Source organism: Babylonia areolata, chromosome 8 (assembly GCF_041734735.1).
Source record: "Babylonia areolata isolate BAREFJ2019XMU chromosome 8, ASM4173473v1, whole genome shotgun sequence".
NCBI classification, from domain to species: Eukaryota; Metazoa; Mollusca; class Gastropoda; order Neogastropoda; family Buccinidae; genus Babylonia; species Babylonia areolata.
The window spans coordinates 5,707,533-5,732,492 of NC_134883.1; the positions used below are offsets into that span (position 1 = coordinate 5,707,533).

A 24,960-nucleotide genomic window follows, 5' to 3' on the forward strand; every position below is an offset into this window, starting at 1 on the left:
ACCTCATGATTGCAGCTAGAGTTTCTTCCCCCTGCCCAGCAGGACAGTCAAGTGTGCAATCAGTTATATGCATGTGAACAGAAATAGTGATAACTCCTAAACTATTGGTTTGCTTTCAAATGTCAGAATATCAGTGATACAGGAATAAACTGCTATTTTTTGTGATTATTGAAACAGATATGACGGGTGCAATAGCTGAGTTGTTAAAGCGTTGGACTTTCAGTCTGAGGGTCCCGGGTTCGAATCTCGGTGATGGTACCTGGTGGATAAAGGGTGGAGATTTTTCCGATCTCCCAGGTCAACATATGTGCAGACCTGCTTGTGCCTGAACCCCCTTCGTGTGTATATGCAAGCAGAAAATCAAATACGCACGTTAAAGATCCTGTAATCCATGACAGCATTCGGTGGGTTATGGAAACAAGAACATACCCAGCATGCACCCTCCTGAAAGCGGAGTATGGTTGCCTACATGGCAGGTTAAAAATGGTCATATACGTAAAAGCCCACTCATCTAATACGAGTGAAAGTGGGAGTTGCAGTCCACGAATGCAGAAGAAGAAGAAACAAAAATAATTCTTGTTTTTGTGATAAAGATAATGCAATTTGTAAACAAACAATGACGGGCGCAATAGCCGAGTGGTTAAAGCGTTGGACTGTCAATCTGAGGGTCCCGGGTTCGAATCACGGTGACGGCGCCTGGTGGGTGAAGGGTGGAGTTTTTACGATCTCCCAGGTCACCATATGTGCAGACCTGCTAGTGCCTGAACCCCCTTCGTGTGTATATGCAAGCAGAAGATTAAATACGCACGTTAAAGGTCCTGTAATCCATGTCAGTGTTCAGTGGGTTATGGAAACAAGAACATACCCAGCATGCACACCCCCGAAAACAGAGTATGGCTGCCTACATGGCGGGGTAAAAATGGTCATGCACCTAAAAGCCCACTCGTGTACATACGAGTGAACGTGGGAGTTGCAGCCCACGAACGCAGAAGAAGAAGAAGTAAACAAACAACAAATGCATGCATTTCGATGATTAAAAAAGAAAAGTGTAAGACATACAGTTGTGGAAATAAAATGTTTTTGAATGTGATCCTTGCTAAAAATCATGCTCTGAACTTAACATTTTGATGTGCACTCTTGATTGTTGTGGTGCACTATCTTTACACAATGTATGTGAAAATGTCTATTCTATTTTTATGTGATAGACTGATGTCATTTGTCTTTGTCATTTTTGCAAGGAAATTTTTTTCACCTTTCTGTTGTCAAGAATTGCCCAGCCTGAAGAGGCTGATGACTATATGTGGGTTGCAGATAATGAATTAATATGATGTAAGTTTATACCTTTTGACACAGTAGGTTTACTAATTATAGACAAACTTGGAGAACATAGATGATCTCACTCTGTTTTTTTGTGTGTGTGTTTTCAGGATTTTGCCATCCAGTCAGACATAATTAAAACACCAAAACTCGGAGACCCCTTGACCTTAGACTGTGTGAAACCAGAGAGCATCCCTTCCCCCAGTATCTTCTGGGTGATCAAGAAGCCAGGGGAAGGCTTTGAAGCTGTCAACTACGATGCCAGAGTCTCTATGGACCATGAATGTCAGTTCTAATCTTTTTTTCCGGAATGTTTACATCAATTTTAGAAGAGTGAAGCTAAGCCATTTTAGTGTGTGCAGATATTATGAATGATAATTCTCGCAAATGTGATTTCATGAATGTAGAAGTTGCCCAAAGGCATTTTTGGGTTGTGTATGAATTTGTGTGTGGGTTTGCTGGACTATGGGTAATTGTGTCATTTTTTCAGCTGTGATGAAAAAAACACAACCTTGCCTTCTGGTGAGAAATTTGCTGAAATCAACCATGCCGGGAGCACATCATTTTTCAGGTTTATTTGCTGTCACATAACCAAATTTTCTTTACCTGTTTGCCACTTTGGTTTATTTCCGGTTCCTGACTTAGTGGTATGTCGATGTGTTTTCACTGTTTTATGTGTATCCCATTACTTCAGTGAGATACAGTCAGAAGGGCCTGTGTATTTCCTTAAATTATTTAATGATACATTTTCTTAGATACTCAGATTAAGTGACAAACAACAACAAAAACCATTCACGACAGCTCAGGCATGAAGGAAACGTCACTCTAAGGTAAATCCAAAGAATTCAGAAAAAATAAACGTTTTACCATGGTTAGTGGTCAGCCTCATTTTATGCCATACTTTTCTCTCCTTTTGCACAATAGTATGAATAGCAGTGGAAGTGCAAGTACTGAAGACGGCAAATTGCGTTAATTGGTTGAGAGCCCTGGTTAGGCATGTGGTGTTTTTTTTACCACGTTTACCACAAAAAAAAAAAAAAGGCCAAAGGAGCAAACTTACCAGCTATAACTTGCAGCAGTTTAACATGGTGGGAAAAAAACCCCAAGTAATCAAATGAAGAGTATGTAATTTAACTCCTTATTACACAGTATTAGTGATGCTTTGTTCTGTGGGGGCTGGTTGGACAGGGAAGGCATGACATTGGTCAAAGGGAGGTAAAAGCAAAAAAAAAAAAAAGTTTCATGAGCTTTCATGTGTCATTGAAGTTTTCTTGCCAGGGTGCCCAGCATTCATACAGGTGCTTGAAAGGTTTTGTTTGAAGGCATTGGTATAGTAAAACCTAACAGTTGCTTGTGTTTACTGATCAGGTCCTGGCAGACTGTTCCAAACCCCCTGTCCTCTTCCTGCTTGTGGCATGTTGTCAAGATTCTGAACAACTTTCAGGCTAAATCTCCAACTTTCCCCTTGTTTTCCCCATATACTTTCCCCTTCATTTCAGCTGTGAGAATACAGTGTAATTATATGAGAGGTGTGTTATATTTGAAACAAACAAAAAACAACTTGTTTGTTCTTTAATTTTTGTGTGCTGTGGAGCGTCAGAGATGGATGGTGACTTTAGCATCCTTTAGACTTTAGTCATACTGATTGCGGATGAAAACACTGATGCTGAACGTGTTTTGCTTGCAGTTCGACTGCAAATCACTAATGTGGAACGAAGTGATGCGGCAGGAGGCAGAGCTTACGCTTGCATGGCCATGAATGGCATCATGAGGAAGTCGACTCAAGGTCGTCAGTATTTCATTCGACCAACTGGAGGTAACGTTTGGTTCTTGTTGTTTTTCATTAAAAAACAAAAACAGATCTAATGGAGGAGAGAGCGAGAGCAAGGAGGAAAGGAGCAGTGGGGAAACAGAAGTGCAGGGATAGAATAGATCTGTGTGTGTGTGAGCGTGTGTGCGTGTATGTCTCTGTCTCTGTCTGTGCAGAATTAAGTTATAAGTAAGTGCCGCAGATTGATGCATGCCATGATATAAAACAATGACGGTTATGTTGGTAAAATGTTGGAGTTTCTGCTTGCATTGTGTATGTTAACCAGAACAGTGAGAGAGATGAAGTGGTGGGGGTGGATGTTGAAGGGAGAAAGAGAGTGGAAGGAGAAAGGTCAGAAAATACATGCACAAGTGTGGAACCTGCAACTTTGTTCAGTTGTAGTTTGTTTTCATTGGAAATTAGAAACTTTACACTTGATTTTCATTGGAAATTAAAAACTTTACACTTGATGTCTGTTGTTTACAAATACTGTTCTTAGAAATTAGAACTCTCATGGCCTTGTCAATGTGGAAACAAACACAACTGAAGTTTTGAAACGCATTATATTCGAACCAGGAGGTCTTTGTTTTTGTTACTTGTTCTCAGCTGCAGCTGCTTTATATGTATTTGATTTTTTCTTACAAGTATGCACATCATATAAAGTATAAATGTATGCTATGTCTGTGTTATATTGTGCATTATCACATGTGAAGAAGTAATGGTTCACTTGACTTGATCATTCAGGCACCCCGGAACTGCACCCGGTAAAGTACATGTGGGCATCACCTGAGGATCACTTTGGTCTCAAAGGAGAAAACTTCACTGTCAAATGTATCTTCTCTGGCAAGTCAGTATCTCATAGTCTTAACTAGTTCTAGTTTATTTAGACTGCATAAAATCAGTTTCTCACCATTATGTGTGGCAGAAAGATACAGTTATAGATTTAGAAAGTGTGAAGTCAGTATCTCAAAGCTCTGTGTAGGAAAAAAAAAAGAAAACTAAGTTTAAAAAAAAAATCAGCATCTCATTGTTCTGTCAGACAGAAAGGTTAATAAGTTAAAGATTTTAAAAGCATGAAGTTGTACATAACTCAGGCTGGAACATACTAAGTTCTCAACACAGAAACAAAGAAAAAATGAAGTACATGAATGCACATGCCATACCTTGTGTACTAACCTTGCACATGTGTTTGCTCCATTCTTGACAGTATTTCATTTTTGTCTTTGTAATATTACTAGTGAGCACTGAAATGAGAACACGTTTTTATTGTAACTGGTCAATTTCCACAGTTTTATAATCATTTTGAAACTGTTCATCTTGCTCTGTTGTATATTTTACCATGGTGCTTCTGGATGGATGTTGAAACATCATCAACAGATTTTATCTTAAAACAAACATTAGGTATACCCATAATTCTTTTCTGTCTGTGCAGTCCAACACCTGATGTTCACTGGGAGCGAACAGACCGAGCATCTCTCCCAGATCGTGCCAAGATTCGGAGCTTTGGGCAAGAGTTGATGATTGAGAATCTGCAGTTCGATGATGCTGGGACGTACGAGTGCTGGGCAACAAACACAAACACGCAGACACGTGTCCAGAGAACAATCTCTGTCCGGGTAGAATGTAAGTCTTTCTCTCATCAGTTCAAAAAGAAACTAGTTTGCCTGCAAAGTTACTAACTGATTTTCCACATTTTATATTGTCATTTTTACAGTTACTCTTTTTTGTGGTTTGTGTTGTGGTAATAATTGATGATGTGATTTAACATTGATTTCAGCTCGTCCTTTCTGGCTGTTGGAACCACAGGATGTAGAAATTGGAGTAGGGGGTACTGCGGAGTTCAACTGCCTGGCCAAATCAGTCCCTGAGCCAGCGTACTTTTGGTTCATCAATGGTGTCCCTCTGAAGGGTATGTAGCCAATCGCTCGTCGTTGTTTCAGCCTTGAAATCAGTTTGAATGTTGATGTCCTATGTTCTTTCAGCCTGAACATTCTTTTACACTTGTAGATACTGTATTGTTTAGTGTATCATATTGTTAATAGACTGGACAGCAATAAAGGCTCAATTAGGGCTATTCACACTGGTAGATACTGCATTATTTAGTGTAGCATACTGTTAATAGACTGGACAGCAATAAAGGCTCAGTTAGGGCTATTCACACTTGTAGATACTGTATTATTTAGTGTATCATATTGTTAATAGACTGGACAGCAATAAAGGCTCAGTTAGGGCTATTCACACTTGTAGATACTGTATTATTTAGTGTATCATATTGTTAATAGACTGGACAGCAGTAAAGGCTCAGTTAGGGCTATTCACACTTGTAGATACTGTATTATTTAGTGTATCATATTGTTAATAGACTGGACAGCAATAAAGGCTCAGTTAGGGCTATTCACACTTGTAGATACTGTATTATTTAGTGTATCATATTGTTAATAGACTGGACAGCAATAAAGGCTCAGTTAGGGCTATTCACACTTGTAGATACTGTATTATTTAGTGTATCATATTGTTAATAGACTGGACAGCAATAAAGGCTCAGTTAGGGCTATTCACACTTGTAGATACTGTATTATTTAGTGTATCATATTGTTAATAGACTGGACAGCAATAAAGGCTCAGTTAGGGCTATGAAGCCACCCTAACCTTCAGAAATCATCAGCTCTGGAGCATGCCAGTAAATGTCTCCATGACTAAAAGTCCGTCTTTCCTTACCGAGAGATTGTCATGGTATGCTACCATGCCATACACTTTATGTTTGAACATAGATGCAGCCAGGCTATGACAAAACTTGTTCGTTAAAAAGGGACAGAAATAAGCAAAAATAAACACACCTTTTGGGTGAAAACAAAATAGAGAAAAGGAAAACTGCAACCAAAAGCAAGATAAAGAAAATAGAAACAACAACAAATGCCACTACCACCATCACCACTACCACCACCACCAGAAATACTGAAACTAGATTGAAATGTTTCACCATCAAGTGCAGACATGGACAAATGGGGATGAAAGTGTGGGGAAATATACAGATGACTGGACTGGAAAGCTGATAGTTAGTGATCGTAGAACAAGACAGACACACAGAAGGCGAATGAAAGTCACAAAGAGGAAACACCAGTTGAGTGTCCAAACTGAAAAGACATTGTCTATTGCAGTAGTAGACTTTTGCCTGCAATTAGTGTAAAAGCACAATCTTGGGGTTTGATGCACATTTTTGTTTGTTCAAATATACCTCATTGTCTGTTTTGTTGTCATGTTTGGCACTTGGTCCATTTCTTTCATTTTTCATAGGTTTCCCCCAGAAATTATTATTAAAAAAAAAGAAGTAAATTTTGATGCTTTTTTTCAGTGAAAGAAAAATTAAAACATTAGAACTATGTCCTGAAGCAGAGATATGATTTGAAAAAAAAAGTGTGATTTATGTATGTTTCATTCACTTAGTTTCTTTCTGGGATTTTTTCCAATTAGTTGATTGCCAAAGAACTAAAAGTACTGAATGACTTACTGTGAACTTATGGTGTGGATATATCTTCCATGAAGATAATCCTACTTTCTCTTTTGGAACAAAAAGTAAAACTTATACATTTTAAATGTATTTTGATTTGTTGATGGGCAGACGTGACCGATGAACGAATCACTTCAGCTCGTTTCAAGCGACCTCGCCCTGACCGTATCGTGTTCACTGACCTGACCCGACAGGATGCTATGGTGATCCAGTGCAACGCCACCAACAAGCATGGCTACATCTGGGGAGATGTCTTCCTCAATGTCCTCTGTAAGCATTTTGATCCTTCTTTTCAGAGCTAACTTTTGACATACAAAGTATGTGGTTCAATTTGCGAATTTGTTTGTGAGTATTGTACGTGTGAGTAGAAACTGTGTATTGTGTTTAGATGGGTGATTAGATGTGTGTGTAAGTGTATGTTGTGTGTGAGCTCATATTGAATGCGTATTTATTTGCAAAAGTTGAGGTGGTCAACTCAGATTGTTTTAATCTTTATATTGTATAATATTCTGAAATGTAGAGCTGATACTGACTCAATCAAAGAAGTATTGATGATAAAAAAAAAAATTATATTGGCCAAACAAGATGTATAGGAAGGAACTCTCTTTTTGGATGGTATTTGATCATGTATTTGAGGCAGACACAGAATAAATTTCTGTAACTGTTTATTACAACATGACAAAAGTGATGATTTAGTAAAATTATGAAATTTATCAATTTATAAAGCTGATAAGCAGCCCAGTGAACTTCACATTTTCCAGAAAAAAAGACATGTATTCCAATCATAAAGTTATTTAAAACAAACGAACAAACAAAGAAAAAAAACCCCTGATATATGACAGAAGTTTGTATCAAATTTCCATCTGAATTTGAAAGCTTGACAATGACAAGTGACAACAACAACATCATTCAGGCATCAGAATGGTCAGAGGATTGGTTGACAGCTGACTGCGGTTTTGGCTCCTACAGCTGCAGATTCAAATTTTATGGTGTTTGATTTTATTCTCAAACGCTATTCTTAAACAGCTTGTTCTGTTTTTGCACATATTTGATATTCTTAAATGGCTCGTTCTGTTTTTGTGCACTTCATGCAAACAAGTGTGGGCACTGTCTTTATCATTATTTAACTGCTGTCATGTCTTCAATCATCTGCCGAGATCTGGATGTATAGAATGACAGCGGTCGCAGCGATGAATAGCTGTGGTCATGTTGCTCGAAAATATTCAGGTTTTGGTGAAAAGGGGAAACAGAAGGAGTATTATGGTCTGTGGGTTCGGAAGATCGACATGCCAGGGAAAGCAAAATGCATTCTGTGCAATGTCTGCTTTTGTTCATGGATTGCGAGCCACTCCCCCACCCGCCCGCCCCACTTTACTCTGCCAGGGTCTGGGCAGGCTCTGGACCCCTGCCTTCTTCAGAGGATTGGACTCTTGGGGGGTATTCTGATGCCTGAACATTACAGTGCTGAATATCTGGTTTTGTTCTGTTGTCTCGTCCACCTTGTGAGTGCTCAGTAAGTGTGACATCATTTTAGACCTGACCCAGTCAAGGTTTTAAAAGCAGGATGTTTCCTTTTCCAGCTGAAGCGCCGACCATCATCCAGCCTCCGGACAACAGGAAGGTGGTGGCAGAGGGTACCTCCATCAACATGACTTGCCGCGTGACCGGCAAGCCTGACCCCATCATCACCTGGTTCAAGGACGAGCAGCAGATTACTGGGGGGCGCTACAAGATCCAGCCCCATGGGGATCTCTACATAAAGGTAGGCTGTTCACAAGGCTCTTCATGCAGGTAGGCTAACAGGTAGGCTCCAATCTTCATGCAGGTAGGCTCCAGTCTCTTTAATACAGGTAGGCTCCAATCTTCATGCAGGTAGGCTCCAGTCTCTTCAGTACAGGTATGCTCCAGTCTTCGTACTGGTGGACTCCGGCAACACATCTTCATACAGGTAGACTCCAACACAAGATCTCTTCATACAGGCTGGCTCCAGTCTCTTCAGTACAGGGAGGCTCCAGTCTTCATAGGTGGACTCCCAACACATCTTCATACAGGTAGACTCTAACACAAGATCTCTTCATACAGGTATGCTCCAATCTCTTCATACAGGTAGACTCTAATCAGTAGGGTCCAACACAAGATCTCTTCATGCAGGTAGGCTCCATCACAAGATTTCTTCATACAGGTCGGTTCCATCATAAGATCTTTTTATACAGGTAGGCTCCAGTCTTGCAACACAGTGGCATCCTTCCTTTCTGGAAGAGTGTACGTGTGTATGTCTGTGTCTGTAGCTAGTTCCTTTTTGTTATTCATCCCTTTTTCCTTTCGATTTTGATTTTGAATTGTGGTTGAGTTGGTTCTGAGCATTCTGTTTCTGAGGCCAGTCATGGCCTTCGCAGTCGGCAGGACTGTTAAACACCATGTATTCTTCTTCTTCTTCGTTTGTGGGCTGCAACTCCCACGTTCACTTGTATGCACACAAGTGGGATTTTACATGTATGACTGTTTTTACCCCACCATGTAGGCAGCCATACTCCGTTTTCAGGGGTGTGCATGCTGGGTATGTTCTTGTTTCCATAACCCACCGAACGCTGACATGGATTACAGGATCTTTAACGTGCATATTTGATCTTCTGCTTGCATATACACACGAAGGGGGTTCAGGCACTAGCAGGTCTGCACATATGTTGACCTGGGAGATCGTAAAAATCTCCACCCTTCACCCACCAGACGCCGTCACCGTGATTCGAACCCGGGACCCTCAGATTGACAGTCCAATGCTCTAACCTCTCGGCTATTGCGCCCGTTAAACACCATGTATGTGGTGTGGTGTAATGTTTCAGCATGTGGTGCTGTCCGATGCTGGCCTGTTTCGCTGTGAGGCTGAAAACACCTTCAACAAGACCAGTGCCAGTGGCTTGCTGCTGGTGCGACGAAAGACACAAATCGAGCAGGCTCCTATGGATCTGGAGGTCAACGCTGGCACTGACGCCAAGTTCACGTGTTCTGGAACCACGGACCCAGAGGAGGTGGGTGGATGATTGTCTTTTCCACAGTTACCTTTTTGTGATACTATTTTTTTGTTGGCCTTTTACATGGTCACCTTGTCATACTATTTCTTTGTTGGCCCTTTACACGGTCTTTTGTTACGATACTAATTTTTTTCTTGGCCCCTTACATGGTCCACTTGTTATGATACTATTTTCCTGTTTTTTAGTACTTTTTTTTTGTTTTGTTTTGATTTTTTGTTGTTGAAGTATTTGAAAAAGAAAACATTAATTCATTTCTTTTTTTCCTTCTTTTTTCTGTCTTGTGATTTTAAGACTGCTTGATGAATTCATCGATAGATTGATCACTTTATTGTGAATGTCGGAGAAGAAAAATGAAAATAAAACAAAACAAGGTGAATTGTGCATGGGCATGTAATACCGTGTGTGTGTGTGTGTGTGCGTGCATGCCTTTATTTCTCTCTTCAAGTTTAAATCTTTTCACTTAAAGTGATTTTATAATCCATCTAATTTTATAATTTGGATTAGTTCTTTACAACTCAATTCTGAATGCGCTTTCTGAATAACCTCTGTGTTTGTGTGTATGTGTGTACATGTGTGTGAGAGTGTATGCATGTATTTGTATGTGGGTACATGCATGCTTGTTTGTGTGTAAATGTGTGCGTGTGTGTGTATGTGTGTGTGTTTGTATGTGTGTGCTTGTATATGTGTATGTGTATGCTTATATGTGTGCGTGTGCATGTGTGTGTGTTTGCGTTAATGTGTGTGTCTGCATGCATGTGTTTGTACATATGTATATATGTGTGTATGACGTGTGTGTGTGTGTGTGTGTGTGTGTGTTGCGACTTGACTCTACTTGATTTAATTTATTGTCATTAAATCTTTAAGGATTAATAGACACAACTAAAGAGCATTACGAAGAAAGCAAGAAATGGTCATCTCAGAAGTGTGCAATGAAATACATAGCTGGCGAGTGTTTTGTGACAGTCATCGCAATTGAATAAGTCACTTGGACTCATGTGCCTGCCCCCCCATCCCCCACTCCCCCCACCCCCAAACATTTGACAGGTGGATAAGCTGCAGATCAAGTGGCTGAAGGACAACAAGGAAATCTCGACCATCGTCCAGCGCATGACCACCAACATCCAGGACAACTCTCTCACCATCTCTGGCACCATCGTCAGGGACTCCGGTACCTACACCTGCATTGCCACCAACGGTCTGGACTCTGCGGAGGCCTCTGCTATGCTGACAGTCAAAGGTTGGGAGTCTTTATTGGCTCGACTGTAATGATAATAAAGGTAGTAATGATGAAAGTGATAATGATAACAATAATGAAAATTTAAAAAGTTTCCTCCAACGCTCAAGGTGCTTTACAATAACTGCAGGGGGCACTGTGGTATAATTGGTTAGGCTTTGACGGGCACAATAGCTGAATGGTTAAAGCGTTGGACTTTCAGTCTGAGGGTCCCGGGTACGAATCACAGTGAGGGTGCCTGGTGGGTAAAGGGTGGAGATTTTTCCAATCTACCTGCAAGTGTATGAACCCCCTTCGTGTGTATACACAAGCAGAAGATCAAATACGCATGTTAAAGATCCTGTAATCTATGTCAGCATTCAGTGGGTTGTGGAAACAAGAACATACCCAGCATGCATACCCCCAAAAGCGGAGTATGGCTGCCTACATGGCCGGTTAAAAACGGTCATACATGTAAAAGCCCACTCTTGTATATGCAAGTGAATGTGGGAGTTGCAGCCGATGAACGCAGAAGAAGAAGAAGAAGAAGAAGGAGGAGGTTAGGCTTTAGGCTTCTGATCCAGTGTTCACCAGTGATCAGGGTTGGAGGTTCTGTTTCGGTGGCATGGTGGTGTGTCCTTGGGGAAGGCAGTGTACTCCAGTTTCCTCGCTCCACGCAGGTGTTAACTGGTGCCTCACTTGTTAGAGAAGGTTACAACAGTGGAAGGAGAGGATTGGGCCTTGCCTTGCTATGTTGAGCCCCAGACACACAAATTTTTACCATCCCGATGCTGTAAAAGACTCTGATGAGAACTTGAATGTGGAAGAGTGAGGTGTATGTGGGATGGGTGGAGGGGGTGATGGTGTGTATGTGGGGGGGGGGGGGGTTGGATGGTGGAAGTATGTGATGGGGAATTGTGCAAGCATGTTTCAGTTTCAAGGAAGCATCAGGATTAGGCAAAGAGAATGACCTAAAGGAAAGTAGAGGCCAAAGGGAAGAACCAGCTCCATGGAAATATTAGGAAGATAATGTACACAAGTGTTGAAAAGTACATACAACTACTTTAATGGGAAGGAGCGTAATAAAATATGTTTGCAAGGACTGATATTATCTTATGAGAACAACTTGATGGAAAAACTGATGGTATCTTATGAGAACAACTTGATGGAAAAACTGTAGTATCTTATGAGAACAACTGAATGGAAAATTGTGCAAATAATAAACAAAGTACTTTACAAAGGTATCAAGTGCACTAAAAAAAAAAGAAAGATTCTAAATTAAGTGCAAATGCACAACAAATGAATCTTAAGTGCTAGCACACTACAAAGGAAAATTAAAGGGCAAATTCTGTACAAATGAATCTTAGGTGGAAGTGCACTACAATATCAGTATCAGTATCAGTCACTGCATTCGTACAAATCTATGTACGCTACACCACATCTGCCAAGCAGATGCTTGACCAGCAGCATAACCCAATGCGATTAGTCAGGCCTTTGGGGGAAAAAAAAGGATAATAATATTGAAAGTAATAATGATAATAATAATAATGAGAGCGCACTACAAAGGAATCTTAAGCACACATGTATGCAAATGAATCTTAGTGCAGGTGTACTGCAAAGGAATCTTGATTACATGAAAAATGTGCTTTGAAGCAGTCCTAGGAGTGGATGGGTCTGAAGTGCCGGTGATTGAAGCACTGCTTTCTTGTAGATCGGCCGGATGCTGCCAGCAAGGTGGTGATCGAGAAGTGTGACGTCAACGCCACAGTGGTGTGGATGCCAGGGAGCTACAACAATGCTCCGGTCCAGTACTACGTTGTCCAGTACAACACTTCCTTCAACCCAGACACCTGGACCTTTGCTGTCCAGGTGGGCGTCTTTTCTGGTGGTTGCTCTGTTTTTGTGGTGTGAGTGTGTGTCCTTGTTCAGTGTTGTTTTGTGGTGTGAATGTGTGTCCTTTTCTGCTAGTTGCTCTGTTTTTGTGGTGTGAATGTGTGTCCTTGTTCAGTGTTGCTCTGTTTTTGTGGTGTGAGTGTGTGTCCTTGTTCAGTGTTGTTCTGTTTTTGTGGTGTGAGTGTGTGTCATTGTTCAGTGTTATGTTTTTGTGGTGTGAATGTGTGTCCTTGTTCAGTGTTCTGTTTTTGTGGTGTGAATGTGTGTCCTTGTTCAGTGTTGTTCTGTTTTTGTGGTGTGAATGTGTGTCCTTGTTCAGTGTTCTGTTTTTTGTGGTGTGAATGTGTGTCCTTGTTCAGTGTTCTGTTTTTTGTGGTGTGAATGTGTGTCCTTGTTCAGTGTTCTGTTTTTTGTGGTGTGAATGTGTGTCCTTGTTCAGTGTTGCTCTGTTTTTTGTGGTGTGAATGTGTGTCCTTGTTCAGTGTTCTGTTTTTTGTGGTGTGAATGTGTGTCCTTGTTCAGTGTTGTTCTGTTTTTGTGGTGTGAATGTGTGTCCTTTTCTGGTGGTTGCTCTGTTTTTGTGGTGTGAATGTGTGTCCTTGTTCAGTGTTGTGTTTTTGTGGTGTGAGTGTGTGTTCTTGTTCAGTGTTATGTTTTTGTGGTGTGAGTGTGTGTACTTGTTCAGTGTTCTGTTTTTGTGGTGTGAATGTGTGTCCTTGTTCAGTGTTCTGTTTTTGTGGTGTGAATGTGTGTCCTTGTTCAGTGTTCTGTTTTTGTGGTGTGAGTGTGTGTCCTTGTTCAGTGTTGTTCTGTTTTTGTGGTGTGAATGTGTGTCCTTGTTCAGTGTTGCTCTGTTTTTTGTGGTGTGAAAGTGTGTCCTTGTTCAGTGTTTTGTTTTTGTAGTGTGAATGTGTGTCCTTGTTCAGTGTTCTGTTTTTGTGGTGTGAGTGTGTGTCCTTGTTCAGTGTTGTTCTGTTTTTGTGGTGTGAGTGTGTGTCCTTGTTCAGTGTTGTTCTGTTTTTGTGGTGTGAATGTGTGTCCTTGTTCAGTGTTCTGTTTTTGTGGTGTGAATGTGTGTCCTTGTTCAGTGTTGCTCTGTTTTTTGTGGTGTGAATGTGTGTCCTTGTTCAGTGTTCTGTTTTTGTGGTGTGAATGTGTGTCCTTGTTCAGTGTTCTGTTTTTGTGATGTGAAAGTGTGTCCTTGTTCAGTGTTATGTTTTTGTGGTGTGAATGTGTGTCCTTGTTCAGTGTTCTGTTTTTGTGGTGTGAATGTGTGTCCTTGTTCAGTGTTCTGTTTTTGTGGTGTGAATGTGTGTCCTTGTTCAGTGTTCTGTTTTTTGTGGTGGGAATGTGTGTCCTTGTTCAGTGTTCTGTTTTTGTGGTGTGAGTGTGTGTCCTTGTTCAGTGTTGTTCTGTTTTTGTGGTGTGTGTGTCCTTGTTCAGTGCAGTTTTTTTTGTTTGTTTTTTTCTTTGAGGGTTTGTTCAATGCATTTTCTATAAAACTATCATTTCTATGTGATAATAGAAGTAGAGACGATCACACTTCATGCAGTCAGACCAAACCATCCAGTGTATGTACAGACATGAAAACATTCACACGGATTGGAATTATTTTAGAACTATGGAGGACAAAGAGAACAGTAATGTTTACATCTGACAATGCTTTCGTCAACTGATCAAAGATGATTATGTCCATGTAAATGACAGGTTTGCTTCACATTTGATTTGCATCACAAGAGGTGGTAACAAGTTGAAATTTGTAGGTTTTTTCCTCACCAGTGTTTACTTGCAGATGTTATTGGTGATTGGCAAGTTGATTTTCACCATGTGTGACTTTGCTCTCTGATGTGAGCAATACAACCCCCTACCCCCACCACAGTCCACACACACACACACATATTGAGATACACACACTCACACACACACACACACACACACACACACATTGAGATACACAGACACACACACACACATACACACATGCATTGAGATACACACACACACTCACACACACACACACACACACACACACACACACACACACACACTGTTCCTCTCTTAGTCTGTCAGATTTTAAGCCTTTATGAAATGCTGTTTGTTCTTTATTTTGTGAGTTTGTGTACATACATTTGTTAAGTTAAAAAAAACACCCAAACAACTACACATACTAATGAACAAAAAACCCATACAGAACAATAACAGCAACCCACCAAAAAAACCAACAACAACAACAAAAAAACCCCCAAAAAGAAACAGTAATAGCAGCAATTCTTGCACAGTTCTTTAGGTCACAAACAATATTTTTTGGTCAACTTCAGATGGGGCTTCACCCACCAGTTACTCCAAGGTTGTTGCCCATGCAGTCCATCTGCAGTATGACTTGTTTGTTTCGGTCTCTCTCACATCTCTGTAGTTCTGATGCTTATTCACACACACACACACGCACATGCACACGCACACACACACACACACACACACATATATATGCATGCAAGCATAGATGCATACATGCACACACGCACACACACCACACTTATTTATGCATGCATGCATGCACACACACAATCGCACAAATACACACACACATATGCACACACACCACACACGTATACACACACCACACACGTATACACACACCACACACGTATACATGCATGCATGCACACACAACAGTTGCGCAAATACACACAGACACAGACACACACCACACATATATGCATGTATGCATTCCTCTCCCCCCCACACCCCCCCCACACACACACAGAACAGCATGCACAGCCTAACCAGTGACCATACATACGTTGCTGGTTGCAGGTGGACTCCATTTACAACCAGGCCAATGTCAGTTTGTCCCCCTGGGTCAACTACACCTTCCGGGTGATCGCCTACAACAAGATCGGGGAGAGTGACCCCAGCTTCCCCTCCCCCACCGTCTGCCGAACCAAAGACGCCGTTCCAGACTCCAACCCCCAGAATCTGCGAACCATTGGGGACAGGAAGGACTACTTGCACATTGAATGGACGGTCAGTTGTGTGTGTGAAAATTCTTCCAAGTGGTGTTACTGTTTGGGTTTTTTTGTTGTTGTTGTTGTTGTCAGTGTGCTTTAAAAGTTTAATGAAATCGATAAATGAAAAATATCAAGTGCCAGCTCCTTTGTTGAAATGTGCTGGTCAGTGGAAATGAATAAATGTATTACAGCATGCATTCATGTTAACAAAGAAAGCATCACTCTCATTGTTGGTGAAGATGAAGAGTGGTGCAAGTATTGTCTTCAAAGTTATGAGTTAAGCTGAATGTGCAATGCCTCCTCCTCCACTCCCAGTATTATTTATCTTAGGAGTGTACTGATGTCGACTATCTTCTCTGATTAAAAAGGAGTGTACCGATGTCGACTATCTTCTCTGATTAAAAAGGAGTATACAGATGTTGACTGTCTTCTGATTAAAATGGAGTGTACCAATGTTGTCTGTCTTCTCTGATTAAAAAGGAGTGTACCGATGTTGACTATCTTCTCTGATTAAAAAGGAGTGTACCGATGTTGACTATCTTCTCTGATTAAAAAGGAGTGTACTGATGTTGACTATCTTCTCTGATTAAAAAGGAGTTTCCTGATGATGTTGACTATCTTCTCTGATTAAAATGGAGTGTACTGATGTTGACTATCTTCTCTGATTAAAAAGGAGTGTCCTGATGATGTTGACTATCTTCTCTGATTAAAATGGAGTGTACTGATGATGTTGACTATCTTCTCTGATTAAAATGGAGTGTACCGATGTTGACTATCTTCTCTGATTAAAATGGAGTGTACCGATGTTGACTATCTTCTCTGATTAAAATGGAGTGTACTGATGTTGACTATTTTCTCTGATTAAAATGGAGTGTACCAATGTTGACTATCTTCTCTGATTAAAAGGGAGTGTACCGATGTTGACTATCTTCTCTGATTGAAATGGAGTGTACCGATGTTGACTATCTTCTCTGATTAAAATGGAGTGTACCGATGTTGACTATCTTCTCTGATTAAAATGGAGTGTACCGATGTTGACTATCTTCTCTGATTGAAATGGAGTGTACCGATGTTGACTATCTTCTCTGATTGAAATGGAGTGTACCGATGTTGACTATCTTCTCTGATTAAAATGTATGCCTGGACAGTGTGAAGGAAAAGTCTGCATCTGGTTTGGACTTTGAGTTAATAGATGGTTCTGTTGCTTGGCATGCTTTTTTTAAAAGCCCTCCTGCAGCCTCTAAAGTCAGCGGGGCTATGCACAGTAATGAGTATGAACATGACGGCAGTGCAGCGTGTTCAGACTGCTCTTTTCTTCTCCTCAGCCCATGCCACAGATCAAGCAGAATGGAGAGGGGTTTCAGTACATACTTCAGATCATGAGAGAAGGCTACGAAGATAAGGTGGAGCCGGTGTACATTAACGATTGGAAGACTTACGAGTACCTATACCCAGCTGGGAGCCAGGTGTATGAGCCATACGTCATCCAGATACAAGCCTGGAATACTGTTGGCTTTGCTCGACAAGATCCAGCCAAAATTCGAGGATTTACTGGGGAAGCCAGTGAGTGTCTTTAAAGAAAGAAAAAAAGAAAAGTTTTATTGTTTGGTTACCTTGTAGTTAATGTATTCATTTCCTCTTCTTCATGTTTATTTATTTATTGATGTTTTGTTTGATTCTTATTCATTTATTTTTCCAAGAGATATTTCAAAACTTTACATAGGTGAGAATGTCACTGATGTATTTAAATGTTTTTTTCAGTTACAGATGAACATGTAAGGTGGTAGGAAGTGGTAAAAAATGTGATATAAGACAATAGTTGTTGGTTTTTTGCAATGTCTTAAATTTCAAGCTGCTGTGCAGATGATTTCTTCATAAGAAAAATAAAATTTTGAATATCAGGTTTGTAGTTCATCATTTATTATTGATTCCTCTCCTCCCACCTACTTCTCTCTCTCTCTCTCTCTCTCTCTCTCTCTCTCTCTCTCTTTTCATAATCTGTTGTAAGAATGGAAACAAGGATATATGTTTTATGTATTTGGGCTTATTATTGACTAGAAAAAAAGTTGTTGTTTTTTACAAGGACTTCAGTTGATTATTAACAATTTTCATGTCCAATCCACTTTGAATATTTCAGTCAATTATTGGGAGAAATGTTTTGTGTCCAATCCATTTTGGGGGATTTCAGTTGATTATTGACAATACAATTTTTTTGTCTGATCCGTTTTTGGAGAATTTCGTTGAAAAGACGCCTGTTGTTTGCAGTCCCTCAGATTGCCATCATCAATGCTGGATATTATGAGGTGGGCGACACCTTCGCTATTTTGACCTGGGACATGGACGCCAGGCAGATCAACACCACTCCCACCCAACTCAATGGAGAGTTCCGAGGGTTCAAGGTAAGGAGGGACCAGTCAGGTTGGTAGTACCAGCAGTGCTCCTGCGGCAAATGGCCGGGGGGATCATTCAGTTGTAAATTATAAACAGTGCCTCACATCTTACAGAGAACGATAAAAAAGAGGGCTGAAAATGAGCTGCAACAAAAGCAACTATATCATAATGATAATGACAAGTTTAGTAATATGGCGCCTAGTTGAATGATTTTGCTCTAAGCGCCTCATAATTACATGTGTGTGTGCTTGTGCATCTGTACATTCATGCATGTTTGCAAATTTTACCGAATTTTGCTTTTGTATTTGTACATAAGTTTATTTTCACTAATATTTATTTTATTATTATGTACCAGAATTGTCAGATTTTTTTCTCCCTTTTTTTGTTTTGTATAAGTGTTCCATTTCTGATTAGCTGTGAGCTAATTGAAATGTTGTGTGGCTTTGATGTTGGAGAGAAGGGAGAGTAATGAGCTGTAACTTCTCATCTATTTTTTCCGACAGTGCTGTTGCATTGGAATCTGAAATCTGGTGTCTTGTTGAAGCTCGACGTAGAAGGGAGGGGGGAGAATAAGTGAAAAAATGCTTTTCTTGTGACCGTTTGCAAGGGATCGATCTTTCTCTACCTGTTACGACAGATCCAGTTCTGGCAGCAAGGTTACCGGGACGACACTCTACGGGAGTGGGACGTCTCGCCCGAGGATGCCATTGCATCGCTGATCGGCAACACGTTCACGGCCAGGGTGGAGGACTTGCTACCCTTCACCATCATGGAGGCCACCGTAGCTGTGATGAATAACTACTACGTCTCCAAGCCGTCCGATACCTTCTCCTTCACCACCAAAGCAGGCTGTGAGTGGGAGTGGGAGAGCGTGTGTGGGTGGTGATGTGGGAGGACATTGAGATGTGGGAGGACGTGTGTGGGTGGTGATGTGGGAGGGTATGTGTGGGTGATGTGGGAGGATGTGTGTGGGTGATGTGGGAGGACGTGTGTGGGTGGTGATGTGGGAGGGTATGTGTGGGTGGAGATGTGGGAGGATGTGTGTGGGTGATGTGGGAGGATGTGTGTGGGTGGTGATGTGGGAGGATGTGTGTGGGTGGAGATGTGGGAGGATGTGTGTGGGTGGAGATGTGGGAGGATGTTTGTGGGTGGAGATGTGGGAGGGTATGTGTGGGTGGTGATGTGTTGCAGGATATGTGTGGGTGGTGATGTGGGAGGACATGTGTGGGTGATGTGGGAGGATGTTTGTGGGTGGAGATGTGGGAGGACGTGTGTGGGTGGAGATGTGTGGGAGGATGTGTGTGGGTGATGTGGGAGGATGTGTGCGGGTGATGTGGGAGGATGTGTGTGGGTGACGTAGGAGGATGTGGGGGTGATGTGGGAGGATGTGGGGGGTGATGTGGGAGGATGTGTGTGGGTGATGTGGGAGGACGTGTGTGGGTGGAGATGTGGGAGGACGTGTGTGGGTGGAGATGTGTGGGAGGATATGTGTGGGTGATGTGGGAGGACGTGTGTGGGTGGTGATGTGGGAGGATGAGTGTGGGTGATGTGGGAGGACGTGTGTGGGTGGTGATGTGGCAGGACGTGTGTGGGTGGTGATGTGGGAGGACGTGTGTGGGTGGTAAATAAATAATAGATAAATACATGAAAAAGAACTATGTATGTATAAGGCACAAAAACTTGATGAAGTCAACTATAAGCGTACAAAAAAGAAAACCCACATAAAATTATTAAAAAAAGAAAAAAAGAAGTAATAATAATAATAATAAAAATAAATAAATAAAATAAAATAAATAAAAAAGACAGCAGTGATGAAAAATAAGCAAATAAATGTAAAACATGCAGACACACACACACACACACACACACACGATGACTGTGACAATATTGCACAGTGTGTGACACTCACCTGCTGGTTGTGTTGTGGGTGAGCAGTCCCAGGCCCAGTGGAGTTGTTCCGCTTCATCAACATAGGAGACAATCACGTCAACCTGGAGTGGCAGCCACCAGAGGAGAATCGGGGAGACATTTTGGGCTATGACATCGGATATCAGAGAGGTGAGACATTTTGGGCTGTGACATCGGATATCAGAGAGGTGAGACATTTTGGGCTGTGACATCGGATATCAGACAGGTGAGACATTTTGGGCTGTGACATCAGATATCGGGTGAGACATTTTGGGCTATGACATTGGATATCAGGGGTGAGACATTTTGGGCTATGACACTGGTCATCAGAGATGAGACATTTTGGGCTGTGACATCGGATATCAGAGAGGTGAGACATTTTGGGCTGTGACATCGGATATCAGAGAGGTGAGACATTTTGGGCTGTGACATCGGATATCAGACAGGTGAGACATTTTGGGCTATGACATTGGATATCAGACAGGTGAGACATTTTGGGCTATGACATTGGTCATCAGAGATGAGACATTTTGGGCTGTGACATCGGATATCAGAGAGGTGAGACATTTTGGGCTGTGACATTGGATATCAGACAGGTGAGACATTTTGGGCTGTGACATTGGATATCAGACAGGTGAGACATTTTGGGCTGTGACATTGGATATCAGACAGGTGAGACATTTTGGTCTATGACATCAGATATCAGACAGGTGAGACATTTGGGGCTGTGACATTGGATATCAGAGAGTTGGGCTATGACATTGGATATCAGAGGTGAGACATTTTGGGCAATGACATTGGATATCAGACAGGTGAGACATTTTGGGCTGTGACATCAGATATCAGACAGGTGAGACAATTTGGGCTATGACATCGGATATCAGACAGGTGAGACATTTTGGGCTATGACATTGGATATCAGACAGGTGAGACATTTTGGGCTATGACATTGGTCATCAGAGATGAGACATTTTGGGCTGTGACATTGGATATCAGACAGGTGAGACATTTTGGGCTGTGACATTGGATATCAGACAGGTGAGACATTTTGGGCTGTGACATCAGATATCAGACAGGTGAGACATTTTGGGCTGTGACATTGGATATCAGACAGGTGAGACATTTTGGTCTATGACATCAGATATCAGACAGGTGAGACATTTGGGGCTGTGACATTGGATATCAGAGAGTTGGGCTATGACATTGGATATCAGAGGTGAGACATTTTGGGCAATGACATTGGATATCAGACAGGTGAGACATTTTGGGCTATGACATCGGATATCAGACAGGTGAGACATTTTGGGCTATGACATAGGATATCAGACAGGTGAGACATTTTGGGCTGTGACGTCGGATATCAGACAGGTGAGACATTTTGGGCTATGACATTGGATATCAGACAGGTGAGACATTTTGGGCTGTGACATCGGATATCAGAGAGGTGAGACATTTTGGGCTGTGACATCGGATATCAGAGAGGTGAGACATTTTGGGCTGTGACATCGGATATCAGACAGGTGAGACATTTTGGGCTATGACACTGGATATCAGAGAGTGAGTGCCAGGCTTTTGGTAAGATCTGTAGAACAATAACATACCATGTGATGAAAGATTATGCCAAGAATGTAAATTGTCAGTAGCTGGAGACAAACTTCTTTTCATTAAAGGCTCTCCTCCTTGTAATTTACAATAAGAACTGGTTCCCACCCAAACGTTTTCTGCATGCGATTGTCATTATTGCTGTAGTTATAGATTCGATAGGAATATACCAGTGCATGCGATTGTCATTATTGCTGTAGTTATAGATTCGATAGGAATATACCAGTGGCTGTGGTGTTTCAGTGAGCGGACTGAACCTATATGATTAGAACATGGAAAACAAAATAGGAAAACAAATAAGATTGCTGGCAGAAAAAAATACAAAAAATGGGTGACGCTGTCAGTGTAGCGACGCACTCTTCCCAGGGAGAGCAGCCCAGATTTCACTCAGAGAAATCTGTTGTGACAACAAAAGTAATACAAATACAAATACAACACAACGAGTGGCTGTGGTGTTCCACTGAGCAGACTGGACCTTTATTATAAATGAGATTAGAACATATGGAGTAGCTGTGGTGTTCCAGTGAGCAGACTGGACCTATATTATAGATGAGATTAGAACATATGGAGTAGCTGTGGTGTTTCCAGTGAGCAGACTGGACCTATATTATAGATGAGATTACAACGTATGGAGTAGCTGTGGTGTTCCAGTGAGCAGACTGGACCTATATTATAAATGAGATTAGAACATATGGAGTAGCTGTGGTGTTCCAGTGAGCGGAATGGACCTATATTATAGATGAGATTACAACGTATGGAGTAGCTGTGGTGTTCCAGTGAGCGGACTGGACCTATATTATAGATGAGATTCGAACATACCGAGTGGCTGTGATGTTCCAGTGAGCAGACTGGACCTATAATTATTATAGATGAGATTAGAACATGTGGAGTAGCTGTGGTGTTCCAGTGAGCAGACTGGACCTATATTATAGATGAGATTACAACGTATGGAGTAGCTGTGGTGTTCCAGTGAGCAGACTGGACCTATATTATAGATGAGATTAGAACATATGGAGTAGCTGTGGTGTTCCAGTGAGCAGACTGGACCTATATTATAGATGAGATTAGAACATACTGAGTGGCTGTGGTGTTCCATTGACTGGACCTATATTATAGATGAGAGTAGAACATGGAGTAGCTGTGGTGTTCCATTGACTGGACCTATATTATAGATGAGAGTAGAACATATGGAGTAGCTGTGGTGTTCCAGTGACTGGACTGGACCTATATTACAGATGATATTAGAACATGCTGACTGGCTGTGGTGTTCCAGTGACTGGACTGGACCTATATTATAGATGATATAAGAACATGCTGAGTGGCTGTGGTGTTCCAGTGACTGGACTGGACCTATATTATAGATGATATAAGAACATGCTGAGTGGCTGTGGTGTTCCAGTGACTGGACTGGACCTGGGGGAGATGCAGGAGAGGGACCCGCAGATCAACGACCCCTACGCCACCCAGGCCATGCTGAGCGGCCTGCTGAGCTTCACCAAGTACCGCATTCACATCTGGGCCCGCACCGTCAAGGGCCGGGGCGACGGTTACTTCATTGAGGTTGTCACGTCAAGGGCTGGAGGTGTGTTCCTCTGTGTGTGTGTGTGTGTGTGTGTGTGTGTGTGTTTGTGGAAATGGTTGGTGTTGTGTGTGGTGTGTGTGTGTGTGGAAATGGTTGGTGGTGTGTGTGTGGTGTGTGTGTGTGTGTGTGTGTGTGTGTGTGTGAGGCAAAAAAATGGTTGGCATTGTTGCACTGTAGTAATGTGCTCTCCCTGGGAAGAGCAGCCCCAAATTTCACACAGAGAATTCTGTTTTGACACATGACAACACAACACAAAACGCAAGGCAAGGCAAAGACAGGCAAGACGATACAGTACATTATAGTACAGTAAAATACAATACTGCACAATGCAGTACAATACAATACAATACAGTACAATACAGTACAATACAATAAAATACAATGCATTCCAATACATCACAAAATAAAACGACACAATACCTAACTGTGCATTTGATGAACAATGTTGTGCACAGACCCACAAGCCCCACGTTTCACCATCTCGGATGTGGGACAGCACCACATCAATGTCAGCTGGTGGCTTAATCCCTATGCCAGCTCTGGCACCGTCGTGTATGTGGAATACCGCAAAGAAGGTGAGTGTGTTTAGTTTATTGCAAAAAAACCCCGAAAGTGTTGTCAGTCATTATCATGATAAAGGTAGTTCTCTATCGGGAAAGACAAAGTTAGTGGTTTTGGATGTTGATTTTACAGTACCAATAAAGTTGCTGAAGCTGTTTTATTCCTGTTCATTATTCATACCACATGTATCGTTAAATGTGCTAAGAGCTGCAGAGTAAGCGTTATACAAATGCTCAGTATTGTTATTATTATTATTGTTATTATAATATTACTACTATTATTATTTATATTATCATTGTTATTATTAGAATCTGTCACAGGTTCTGCACAGCAGGCAGCTTTGTCCATTCTTTATTCTACTTTGATGTATGCCAGTAATGGATGGTAAAAGGACATGACAATTGACCTGGAAGGTTGGAATATTCGATTGACTCTCTGTTGTTGCACCTTACTATGTCTTTCATTGGGACACAACTGTCTCGCTTGTTTGGGTGATCTGGCAGAAAGTAAGCCCAGATTGCACATTCTTACACAAAACAGGAACCAGACCCTTGCTGGAGCCTGCACCCATAGGTCATGGAAAGTATGTTAGATTCAGATGCCAACTGTAACGATTTCGCCGTATTTTGTTACGCTCGATTGCTGTTTGTTCTGACGTTACGCCAATGTCAAAAATGTTCCAACGAGTTAATTTTTTTGACTACATAGCATGGTCACAGGCTTTCCTGTCGTAACAATACCCAGACACTCTGGATTTATCAGTGACAAGGCCAGAGCAGCCAGTGCTAACCTTGGTCTCACATGATGATGCTCAGCTAATCGAGTGCTTGTTTACATAGAAACAGCAGAGAGTGGACCAGTCAGCTTAAAGCCTGAACCGGACTATAAATGGCGGGCGATTTGAATCAAGCCAGTTTCTCACCAGAGTCTGACACTGTGACGTCGGTGAAGGTTTATTCAAAATAAAAGCCTAATAAAGCTATGGTTTGGCTTCATTTATGGCAGAGAGCGAGATTTGCCTAGCAGCTTCCAATCTAGACCTGAATTGACTTTGGAAAGTACAAAATGTGTCAGCTACACGTAATACAAAATTTGAATGCAGAGAAAAGGGGCGCAACAGAAACCTTGCTCTCGGGAG

General features: G+C 41.6%; 1 protein-coding gene across 3 annotated transcripts in view; it reads left to right on the top strand.

The window, feature by feature from the left end:
- Window positions 1–24,960, top strand: part of LOC143284486 (neuroglian-like) — a 45,725-nt gene that overhangs the window by 9,386 nt on the left and 11,379 nt on the right. For all 3 annotated transcript variants that reach the window (XM_076591172.1, XM_076591174.1, XM_076591173.1), the window contains exons 5-21: window positions 1,428–1,602; window positions 3,005–3,133; window positions 3,872–3,974; window positions 4,560–4,750; window positions 4,905–5,036; window positions 6,747–6,905; window positions 8,216–8,397; window positions 9,476–9,661; window positions 10,709–10,901; window positions 12,589–12,746; window positions 15,585–15,794; window positions 17,104–17,341; window positions 18,044–18,177; window positions 18,807–19,020; window positions 20,105–20,227; window positions 23,079–23,261; window positions 23,717–23,836. In XM_076591172.1, the coding sequence (XP_076447287.1) occupies window positions 1,428–1,602; window positions 3,005–3,133; window positions 3,872–3,974; window positions 4,560–4,750; window positions 4,905–5,036; window positions 6,747–6,905; window positions 8,216–8,397; window positions 9,476–9,661; window positions 10,709–10,901; window positions 12,589–12,746; window positions 15,585–15,794; window positions 17,104–17,341; window positions 18,044–18,177; window positions 18,807–19,020; window positions 20,105–20,227; window positions 23,079–23,261; window positions 23,717–23,836 (2,830 nt within the window). The remainder of the gene's footprint in view (window positions 1–1,427; window positions 1,603–3,004; window positions 3,134–3,871; window positions 3,975–4,559; window positions 4,751–4,904; window positions 5,037–6,746; window positions 6,906–8,215; window positions 8,398–9,475; window positions 9,662–10,708; window positions 10,902–12,588; window positions 12,747–15,584; window positions 15,795–17,103; window positions 17,342–18,043; window positions 18,178–18,806; window positions 19,021–20,104; window positions 20,228–23,078; window positions 23,262–23,716; window positions 23,837–24,960) is intronic.